Source organism: Prosopis cineraria, unplaced genomic scaffold, assembly GCF_029017545.1.
Source record: "Prosopis cineraria cultivar Desert tree isolate PC_DT_omini unplaced genomic scaffold, ASM2901754v1 PC4, whole genome shotgun sequence".
Lineage (NCBI taxonomy): Eukaryota > Viridiplantae > Streptophyta > Magnoliopsida > Fabales > Fabaceae > Prosopis > Prosopis cineraria.
Genome location: NW_026555335.1, coordinates 31,449,494 through 31,461,733, shown reverse-complemented (window position 1 = coordinate 31,461,733; position 12,240 = coordinate 31,449,494). Strand labels below are relative to the sequence as shown.

Below are 12,240 nucleotides of genomic sequence, written 5' to 3'. Positions count from 1 at the left end.
TACATAGGCATCATCAATTTAAAGTCCCATTTTACAGGCATCGTCCTTTGTGGGGTTGTGGTCTAAGATAACCGCTTGTACGCTTCATGTCTCTCTAGTAATCCTTAGGTGGGCATCTATCTATTCCTCTCCCCCAACCTCATCGTTATAGTAGTAGCAATGAGAATGAATAATCATCTTTAATATCTAATAAATATGAAAGTTAGAACTTCCTTAAAAATTTATTATAATAATCTATTGATATTCTCTTCATATATTCTTGAAATTCTTATATAGACCCAGCGTCCCATTTCATTTATGTTTTATTTAATTAAAACATGTTATGTTATAAATACAAGAAATCAAGGAGGTATTCTTTTAAAATAAAACCATTAAAATAATTACATATAAGATTTGATTTAATTGAACTGGTGCCACATGTAATTGATATGAATTTTATATATATATATATATATATTGTTGGCCTTAATTACATATATTTTGATTCTATTTATAAGTCATTTTTAATATATTAATTAAAATTAAAATAATTTTAAATTTTATTAACTCTATTTTAAAATTTACTAAATTTTCCCTTATCCCTTAATAAGGATAAAATAATTTTAAATAATTTTTTTAATATTTAATAACGGCAAAAAAAGATAAGATAACATGTAAAATAGTAAAACGTCCTATAATAAAATTAAAATTATTTTCTCCTTCTGTTATCTAAATAGGACAGGAGTATACATGAACTAATAATGAAAACATTAATATGAATTAATATATGATATATATATATATACTTAATTCTAAATTATGGACAAAAATATTAAGAGGGGGTAGTTTGGTAAAAGAGAGACAAAGTGGGAATGAAGGGGATAAAGTAGCGTACGGAGTAGGAAGAGGAACATAACTACATTCTATCATAATTTATATGCACCTGCCAACGTGGAATCATAAGAGTGGGTAAGGAAGGTGTGAGACCCAGACACAGAGAGAGAGAGAGAGAGATGTTGGGTTGGGGGGGAGAGAGAGAAGCCTGTTTTAGTTTTACGGGGAGCAGAATCGGGGTTTGGGCATGGAAGGGCTGGCCATGCTGAAGCAGCTCATCGGTCAGCTTCAAGAGTTCTTGGACCTCTACGACTCCACCTTCCTCTTCTTCCTTCTTCCTTCCTCTCTTCTTCTTCTTCCTCCATTCTTCTACCTTCTCAGCAACTCTTTTTCTCCCAGCCTCTCATCCTTCACCAGCGCCGCAGGTTCCCCCTTCTTTTTTCTATCTTCCTCTGGATCTATTTTCTCTGCACTGTCTCCCTCTTTTGATGATCAATTGTTTGAAATGAACCTTTCTTTGCAACTTTTTGAGGGCGGATGCTGTTCATTCTGCTCGCTTATTTTAGTTCTTTGATTCCTGTGAAATGTTTCCGTTGTTATTGACTAATATGGTTTTTCTCGGGGAAAGTTAATTAGAGTCTTCATGTTCCGTAAAAAATGTGTGTATAGGTTTTGATGTTTGTTTTCTTTGTCCTTGGGTCGAAGCATTCAATGGCAATCATTGATAAGCGTGTCCATACTTTAAGGAACGAGGTTCTGAAATATGACAGTCTTGCAGATTATGTAAGATTTTCTTTGATATTCTGTGGATGTCATTTCTGAACTTTTTCCTCAAATGAAACATAAGTAATGAAATCTTCATTTGGTTACCGTGGATACTATGTACTTCTCAATCGCATTTGGCAATCAGATGCTCGCGATTTCATTTTCCTCCTTGACTCCTTTCTCTAATTGTTTTTTTTTTTTCCTTTGTTTATTTCATTAAAAACGGTAACCGCGTTCATTGGGTAAAATGCCATATTTTCTGTATTTTCTTGCATTCTCTTGGTTGTAAGTCTCGTTGTTCTCGGACATACGCTGGATTTACAGCAACAAATTACATGACGATAAGAAAAGGGCGGAGAAAGAATAAGCCGAAAATTATAAACTATTGTGGGATGATTTAGAAAGAAGTCGGGGACATGCAAGAAAAAATATGAAACAATTTGCTCAGAGCATTTGATAACACTTTATTTTTCTACAACAAAAAACACTGGGGAGATCATTCCTTTGGAATTGTCATGCGATTTATGAGTCAACTGTTGAAAAGAAAAATGTCTGGTCTTTCTTTTCTGATACATGATATTAAGTTCATTAATATCATTGATATCAATTTGTAATAATTAATTAAATGCTAATTTTGTGAAGGACACTGGCCATCAAGTAATCACGTTCATTTCCACTTGTAGAAAGCATGATTCCAGTTATCAGAAGAACTAGGAACTATGAATTAATGTATTGCACTTCTATCTAGTTGTGGCAGTCCTTGCTGGTCGGATGTGTCCATTTCCCCTGCCTACTCTGAACATATGTTCTATTTTTGCCCCTTTTGATTTATTATTCACGTATGTTCATGGTTGCACGTCTAGAGTTCTGCACATGCTATGTGTGTTCTTGCAGTCGCTGGGGTAAACAACCATTTAAAATTGTAGGGTGTCTACTGACAGTGATTTTGTTATGCAAAAATAGACTTGATTCCTTATAAGTAAAGGTCTGGATTTGAGATTTGAGCCTTGTGGATAAAAAAAAAAAAAAACAATGAGAAAGCTACACTCACTTAGTGCCTAATAATACTCAAATTTGAAGTAGGTAGGTAGTTCTAGATGTCATATTGCTTCGAGAAAAGTTGAGTTTTTTTTTTTTATAATTTAAAATGGAAGTTTTTCTATAGCAGTTTTGCATCTCATCTGTGTAGCATATGTGACATGAAAAATTAAGTGAACTTATTCACAAAAGTCCAACTTTATTCTTCACTCCCTGCTGAATGGAAAATACTGAATTGTTCCCTGTAGATGATGTGGTAACATATTTGAAGCTTTTTCTCCCCTCATTAAAGGAGCTAGAACATGGCAAGGAATGGTCAGCCCTTCAGGACAAAGAGACAGTTATTAGTTAGCATATTCATGCAGCCACCAGGGGGAGAATTTAACAGATTAGTACACATAACTTCATTAGTAGCATTATTAACTAACCAGTCCACATCTCCATTCTTATCTTAAGGTATGTGCAGCAAAGTCATGTTCCAATCCTTATTAGAAGCCTTCTTATGTTGGTAAGAATTTCCTAAAAAGGACGGTCTCCCGCAGTCTCAGTATATTAAATTCCATTGCTTCAACTGAGTCGGTCTGCACTGGCAAGTCCCTCAAATTGCTGTTCCAGCACATCTGTAGGCCCATTTTTATGGTTCCATGGTTCTGCAATAATGCACAGATAGAATTGCATTCTGCAATTAAAGCCATTAGTCCAATTCCTCTGTCATTTCAAAGAATCCCTCCAAACGCTGTCTCACCATTGAGCTAGGAGGCTCCATCAACATTTAAGCACCACTGTCCTTGTCAAGGAGGCGTTCAGCTTCTCTGCATTACATATATTGCTCTGCATCTCCAAGCTTCTGTCTTGCTGTGGTTGTCTTTGATGAATCTATGAATGCTGCTTCTGATAATATCCTCTGAGGTCATGTCTCTAGCTTCAAAAACTTTTGAAAATCTATTAGTCCATATGGTCCAACAAACATGGGCAAATATCTGGTTCCAATGGATACTGTCCACTCTTCTGTTTTCTGCTTGTTGATAAAAATTCCATTGCAGTCAATCCTTCCTGTTTAAAGAAAAGGTTTTCCGATTGTAACTTGGTAGAATCTTCTCCGAAACCTCCTTTGGGTTATGAAGGGTGTATTTGAAGCATTTCTTGATGATGCTTCTTTTGGAAGACTGATACTTTAAAACTTAAGTTCCCTTGGGTGTAGCACTAAGACTAGCATATTTACCTCATGAGAATGAGCCAGGATTCCTTGGCACTAAATTTCATTTACCTAAAAAAAACTGGAAATATATGCTCTACTTTTCTTTTGTATTTAAACATTGCATGTGCTTGCGAAGTTTGTTAAGAGATCTGGCTGCACTTCAAATCTTACTGGTGAAATGTCTTATTTGGTCATGTGTAGTTCAGTACCTAAGCAAGCTCAATATACTCTTGTTAGAGGAGTGATGGAGATATTTAACTTGGGTACTGGGTGGATCAGTATGAGCCATGAGCTGAAGTCATCAGGCCAATGAACGGATTATTCTACAATTAAATACAAACAAACACGTTCACACACACAAACACATGGGCTGTAGGAAGTTTTGTTTATTGGACCTTGATGCCTGCTATGATATTGCTGCACTGTAAGGTTTGGATTTTTTTTAATTTATTTTATAGGAACTGAAGGATGAATTTGGTGAATCGGTTTCGTGCCAACATAATGTCACATAAACGTTTCTAGATGAAATGAATACTGAATCAATTGAAGTTCTTTTTCTTCAAAAAAGGAAAAGAGAGAGAGGAATGATGTGTATGCCTCCCAAAATAAAGGCATATTGAATGGAATCTATACTTGGGGCTGTTTAAAAATTTGGCTGGCCCAGTCAGGACCATAGTTGGAAGCAAACGTGAATCATAGTTTTCATTTTGCTGTCTGCTATTTTCTGTGTCCATATGCCTTTCTATTTTGAGCCATGTTGGTCTTTTGAGCATGTTTATTCTATTTTTACTCTAATAGTTAGAAGCAAATGAATGTATTTGTTCTTCTATTTCACAGATGGTGCTTCGTTGATATTGATGATTACTCTGTAGATGATTGCCAAGAACTTGTAATGGCAGCTGGAAAGTCTCGAAGTTTCAACATGTTGGAGCCTTTAAAGCCTCCACCGACCAAGAGGTCTCGAAAAGAGAGAACAAGGGGAAATCATCTTGTCTGTCTTGTGCAACTGACGTTATGGAACAACAAATTTGGAAGGATTTTCCTGAAGATTTATTAGAGGCTGTCATAGCACGACTTCCCGTTGCCACATTTTTCCGATTTCGCTCTGTATGCCGGCGATGGAATTCCTTGCTGACTTCTCAAAGCTTTTTTCAGCATTATTCTCAAGTCCCACAAGCAAGTCCCTGGTTTTACACCATAACTCATGAAAATGTGAATTCAGGAGCCATTTATGACCCTTCTTTGAAAAAATGGCATCATCCTGCAATGTCAATGCTGCCTGCAAAGATGATTGTTTTGCCAGTGGCTTCTGCAGGGGGCCTCGTTTGCTTCCTTGACATTGGTCACCGAAACTTCTATGTCTGTAACCCACTGATCCAATCTTTCAAGGAGTTGCCAGCACGATCAGTCAAGGTCTGGTCTCGTGTGGCAGTAGGAATGACCCTAAATGGGACTTCAACTAGCGCTGGCTACAAGATCCTATGGGTTGGTTGTGATGGAGAGTATGAAATCTATGACTCAGTGAAAACTCTTGGATTCATCCAGGAAACATGCCTGCCAGCATCAAGATGCCATTATCACTCAACTTCAGGTCACAGGCTGTTTCAATCGATAGCATGCTATATTTCATGCGTTCCGATCCAGATGGGATCGTCTCCTACAATATGGTCTCTGGGGTTTGGAAACAGGACATAATTCCAGCCCCGGTGCATCTGACCGACCACACACTAGCTGAGTGTGATGGACGGATCATTCTCGTGGGGCTGCTGACAAAGAATGCAGCCACATGTGTATGCATATGGGAGCTGCAGAAAATGACGCTCTTGTGGAAGGAGGTTGACAGAATGCCAAACATCTGGTGCTTAGATTTTTATGGAAAGCGCGTTAGGATGACTTGCCTGGGAAACAAGGGCTTGCTTATGCTGTCCTTGAGATCGAGGCAGATGAACCGGTTGGTTACATACAACATGGCGAGCAGAGAATGGCTTAAGGTTCCTGGGTGTATAGTGCCACGAGGGAGAAAACGGCAATGGATAGCGTGTGGGACCGCGTTTCACCCAAGCCTTACTGCAATGGCTTGATTTGATTTGTATCTGCAACAGCAGTGGCCTTGATGCTTATGTATGTTGTTTCCACTTTCATTGTGATTTAACTAAGTAGATTAGGAGAAGGTGGTTCGGTTTCATGTTCCAAATGCCTAATCCTTGAACGTCTCCGTTTGTTCCTGTCTTCCTGGGTACTATAATAAGCTTAGTAGTTTAATGTGGAAATTGATGGACTTCCTAATTTTGTAGAATATGAAAAGGTGGTTTGTACTTTGTAGTGTGTGAATGCTGTGGTTGTGGTCCAAATGCTTGGACCTCGCACATTTCTCAGAAATGTGATTTGGCTCCTGGTTGATTTACTATTTTCTGGGTACTACAATAAGCTAGTCGACTGAATTGGTAATTGTTGGACAGACTTTTTTTTTTTAACCCAGAAACATGAGTTATTTTTAAAAAATGGTAATAATCATCAGGCTAGTCTTTTAACCCCCTGCTGGAACATCAAGACCCTTCTTTTTTTGGAAGGTTTGTTGATGGAATGGCAAAAAGGATTATATATATATATATATATATTACTTGTTTTCCTTGTAAGGGCTTATTTGGTATGATGGAATTTTGGTCTGTGAATTGGAAATGGAAATAGAATTCAAGAAATAGTTAGTTTGATGTGCTAGAAATCAATCTTATATGGAACACAAGTCCACTAAAATTGATGAAATTACCTTCCATGTTGGGTGCCGTGGAAATGGCTGAAGTTTCATGAGATTGTTATTTTTGGAACAATTATACCTTTAGTTATCTTATGTAACAAGATCCAGAATTTAATTCCTTTTTTTCAAACACTAAGGTCCTTGTTTTGTACTTTAATTGGTTTTAAATGGAAGAGTTAGATAACTAATACATTTAGATTGAGAAAATTAGTTAAGTCAATTATTCGTAAAAAATTTGCTTTTTCTTTAAGATATCCCTTGTATTCATTTACATTGGAAACTATCTCTGTTAATTATACACAATAGTAGATTGTGTGAAAAATAATAAATATGAGAAATAAAGGAAATTGAAGTCTTATATTTAGGATCAAGACAAATTCCTCAACTACCTCTTAACATTGAGGACAAAGAGTAATGAATTTTTGGGTTTAAAAAAAAAAAGGTTTTGCATTGAATTACAAGCAATGAGGCTTTAAGTTGAAGCAATTCCCCCCATTTTTTCCGGGACAGAACGCAAATTGAAAGAAACATCAGAACAAAAATAGGATTTGAAACTAAAGACAGCTTGACGTCTATATTTGAAAGCCAATGGATTTATCTTTTCTGTTATTGATTAGAAAGGATACCTGCATTAAAGCAAATTCAGATACCAGCATCACATGCCTCATCCTTAAGATATTAGCAGCACATAGTAGATTAAATATCATTGTCTTAATATTTTGTATGTAGTAAATTGTTTTTATTTTACATTTTATTCACCTCAAAATGAAAAATTTTAAAATTTTGACAATAAAATGAAATAGAGGGCTAAATAGTAAATTAACTCCTGAACTATAAGCCTAAAAGCGTCAAGGATCCTAATTTTTTTTAATGCAATGTTTCCTTTTAACTTTTAAAAATGATACAAAATTGCTTCTATTATTAACAAATATTAAATTTAACTATTAGTTGAGTAAAAAATTACAAAAAAAATGAAAAAAAAATTCTTGATCCTTTTATGTAATTTGAGGTTATTTTCTGTAATTTTTGAGATCATTTTTTATAATTTTTGAATCAATTACCATCAAAATTAATATTTATTAATTGTAGGAGACAATGTGTGTCGTTTTTAAAATTTGGAGGAAAAATATTATATTAAAATAAGTTTAAGATTATAAATGTTCATGTACATGTAACTTAATGATGAAATTACCTTTTTAATCCTAAAATAAAAATATGAGTCGTCGAATTTCAGAATGAGCGATCAGATCGGATCTCATATGAGCATCCCAAAACCATACAGCCAGTAAAAATAAGAGAATTCTGAGCTGCAGATAACACAAATAAGAATAGGACCCAAGCAAACATATCTGTTATAGCAACTTTGATATTGTCCCCCGTGATTTCCTCTTATGACTTAGAGACTTAATAATTTTTTTATATGACTTGATTTATTTTTCTTTACACGGTTCATCCGTAGCCTTATATTTAAAAACCAAAAAAAAAAAAAAGCGATTGTGGTGCAAGCCCATGCATTAAGCCAAGAATGGATCAAAATTAATTATGATTTAGTTGACATTTGCGGTGAATTTATCTGGAGATTTTGTTGCAACGTGGTTGTTGAGTTCAGTTCCTTAGAATCTGACAATCAACAAAGCTTGTGATTGATTCAGACATCCATCGTCCAAAACACTGCCTCACAAGTCAATTGATTGTTACCAAGTGAACATCAATATAATAATATTTTAGCAACTTGTCATTTCAATAAGTGACATTGACACGGCTTGCAAAGAAAAGAGCAATAATTTGCCAAGTATTTGCCCGTTTAAATAAGCAGAGAAATTGATTTGACTCAAAACATTTTTTTTTTTTTTGGGATGCCCCCCTAATTAGCCGCTTTTACGGCCAAGGGGGTCCCTCGAAGTATCCCCACGGCTTCAGCAATTCTCAAGTCAACAGCATGGAAGGAGGGCTTCGCCTTCAAGATTTGCCACTTTCCCAGAGGGTCATCCAAAGAAACCAAACTTGTGTCCTCTTTCTCAGGGGTCGCAGCCCACATTCACTGTGCCAACGTCTTATTGGTAACATTTTGTTATTATATATCAGGTGACGGTAAAATTTTGTCTTTGAAATTATTTCTTGAGCCAAATTGATCATTCTAGTCAGAGTAAAGTGATCCCCCAATTGTCAAAATCATTATAAAGTTGCTCTTGGACTTACAGTTAATCACCTTAGCCATTAACTATAGAAAGACAATTTAGTTTGACTCATATTCCCTCCGTTTTTATATATAAAAGAAAAAAAAACATATCATATAATTTAAAAAAATTAATTAATCATAATAATTATATCTGAAATAAAAAAATTAAACTAAAATGCTCTATGTTTATCAACATATGCATGTATTAATTATTTTTCATTGATGTAAAGTATGAGGGGTGATTTAGAAAATGTGTAATAAATGTTTATTTAAATTTATGATTTTGCTTATATAAAAAAAGGCAAAAAGTTATAATTTTTCTTACAAATAAAAGTAGAGGGAGTACACGATATGATTAGGTTAAAAAAATCATTACATTAAAAGCCAGTAAATTATTTGGGGCAAACAATTGATATCCTAAAATTCAATAATGTAAAGTAAATAGCATTTGTTGGGCCAAAAAAAAATTAATTAGCCATTTAGCATCTATATCTTTTTTTTTTAACCAAAACACGCCATATTATGTTTAGATTATCACATAATATTTGTTAGTTAAAAGAAGTCTATCAAATGAACTAATGGTAAGCTAGCAATGATGTTATAGGTTATATATGCATATCTTGGTTAGCTTGCTATGTCTACAACTATATTTATAGCTAACCAGGAATAACATGCGTTTACGACCTATGATAAAATCATTAGTTGATCATTAATATTAGTTGACAGGCTTTTTTTAACAAAGAATATCTAGTTAGCAAGCCCAGTGATCCATTTCGTCTCCTTATTTATTTTAACCAAAACATGTGATATCATGTTTAGATGTTGACCATTAGTGTTGGTTGAGATAGATTTTGTTTTTTTAACCAATAAATGTCTAATTAGCAAATAAAAATAGACATAATGTGACAACACCATTAGTTGATTAGTAGTTTAGGCTGATAGGCTCTTCCCCCCCCCCCCCCCGCGCCACCCTAACTAATATGGTTAGAATGATAAGCTATATGATTTCTTAAATATAATGTCGCATGTTTCAATACGTTGTGAGATGCTTGTTATTATTAAATTTTAAAATGCTAGTTACTTCTCTACAAATACTTTAATACTTGGTTAGATTCTTTCTCCTTGGCATCCCATGTGTGAGTCAAACTAGCAATATTCTAAGGTCAATGGCACAAAAATTTTGATATCTAAGGAATGACATTGCTCCGACAAATAATATAAGATAACCAATGTTTCTTAAAAACAATATTTTAAAGGAAAAATACTCTTTGACACTTGTATATTTTAAAAGATTTCTCCATAAATAATATTGATATGACTTCATTATTCTTAATCTTTATCATAATCAAGATTTTCAATCAATCAATCAACATTCTTAATTAATGGAACAACGCGCCCTTCTGTGAAGATTATTTCAAGTGTAAGCTGGATCTCGATCAGAGTCCTCCCCTCCCTCTATCTCTCTCTCAACATTCTCAACATTCTTAATTAATTGAAAAATGAGAAATTACATAAGAATGTGTGTGTGTGTGAAAAAAGAGAAGGAATAACTAAGAGAGATTCAATTTGTACTTGAAATTTGAAAAATGAGAAATTACATAAGAAAACATGGCATTTTAGGTTGTCTGGTTCCATGATCTTATGAGCACATTGATATTGATATTAATTACTTGATGAGGAGGAATTTAGTCAAGCCAATTAACAATTTGATTATAGGATCTAGAAATCTAAAGAGAAGAGCAAGATCCAACAGAATTTACCCATGGACTCAATCAGTGCCTATCAGTGCCTTACAATCAAGATTCACTTATGATTGAAGGGATGTGATGTTATTGAATAGAAGAAATAAAGTATAAAGTCATGGGAAGAGAATTTTTATTTGGCAAAACCAACATGTGGGCTAGTGCCAAACTGCCATACCCTTATAACTTAGTGGTGTATAAGCTTCCTTAAGTAAGACATTGTGAATTCAATCCCGCTTATATAACCTTGATTAGTAGTGCATGTCCTTTTAATTAAAAAAAAAAATTTGAGCTGGTTAACAACATCCAGATCCATGATGGGAACCCAAAAACTAAAAATTATGGTTTCTTGACAATAGCTTGTAGCTATCATTAGTTCCCTATGCTTATGACATTGACAATGCACAGTAAGATATCCCACACTCTTGATTTTGAATATTTCAATTTAATTAAAATGGAGCACCATATGTGATGATTGCTAAGAATGGAAGATCCAGAATCCCACTTGTGGATGAAGTAGCACTTACTAATTATGATTGTGCTAGTACATCCCTTCGGAAAGGCACTATAATCTTTTTCAGGTTTATCATCATTATTATTAGTATTATTATTCTTGGGACCAATTTGGGGTCATTATGATTATCATTATTTTCTTTTTTAGTGGAGAGGAATTTCATTAGATTAAACCATGCAGCATGTACAGGAAAAGTAAAAAGCAATTACATTAAACTTTTAAAGGAGTCATCATCATCATTATTATTTTAATTTCTTAAAATATCCTTATAGCCAACAATTATGAGACTAATCTTTCAAAGAATATGAGCACCATTTAAGAAATTATTCTTTCCCAAATAATATTTTTATCATATACACTTTTAAAATCATCAAACTCTAAAATAATATTTATGAAATTCAAACCGTTTTCGTTTGTGTCACATTCACTTGGTAAGGGGTCATTATTATTAATGGCACTAAAGCTCCTCATCCTGCGCGTTAAGAACTAAACAACCTGACCCAGATGATGATGGGTTGACACTTTATCCTCTAAAGACCAAGTCCACATGCCGGCCATGAACCTGGTCATTAAGAGCTTGTCTGACCCACATAATACAAATTGATGGTTTGAGACTTTATCCTCTAAAAGAGAAATAGACTAAGTCCTCCTGCTACCATGAAAAATTCTAAGAGCGTGTTCAGATTTCAGTTGAATAAAATCAATTACATAAAAAATTGATAATAAAATGAAATTTCAAAATAATTGATTATAGATGGAGTTACAAATAGTTTTTCTCATAATGGAATTTCAAATCTATAATATATCATCAAATGGAGTTTCAAAAAATGAAGTGTTTGAGTGATTTTTTTCAAAAGAGAGTTTCGGGAGCCATGGTTAATCGTGAAGGGATATCTAAACATATCAGAATAAGAAATTACAATCAAATCCCAGAATAAGAAAATTATTATGGAATAACTAAAGTTATTATGGAATCCAAAATAAGGAAGCTAACCTCTCTTTTAGGAAAAATTGCAATCAAATACCAGAATAAGAAAATTACCATTTACAAGTCAAACTTTTATATTTACATATTAGCCTACAACATTTACAACTAAATAATACTTGTAAGTAGTAATCAGTTTTCTTATAAAATTCTCTCTCTCCCTCTCTTTTCCAACGGTGTCTCAAAAGTGAGATTCATTCCTTGAAATATATGAACACCGTTTAAAAAGTTATCTTTTTTTTCAAACAATG

General features: G+C 34.0%; 1 protein-coding gene across 1 annotated transcript in view; it reads left to right on the top strand.

Moving 5' to 3' along the window:
- The window catches only part of LOC129308953 (F-box only protein 6-like), a 6,506-nt gene extending 285 nt beyond the window's left edge, over window positions 1–6,221 (top strand). The window contains 4 exon segments of the mRNA XM_054950310.1: window positions 1,068–1,238; window positions 4,652–4,788; window positions 4,791–5,336; window positions 5,339–6,221. Coding sequence (XP_054806285.1) covers window positions 1,068–1,238; window positions 4,652–4,788; window positions 4,791–5,336; window positions 5,339–5,895 — 1,411 coding nt within the window. The 3' untranslated portion in view covers window positions 5,896–6,221.
- Window positions 6,222–12,240: the final 6,019 nt, after the last annotated feature.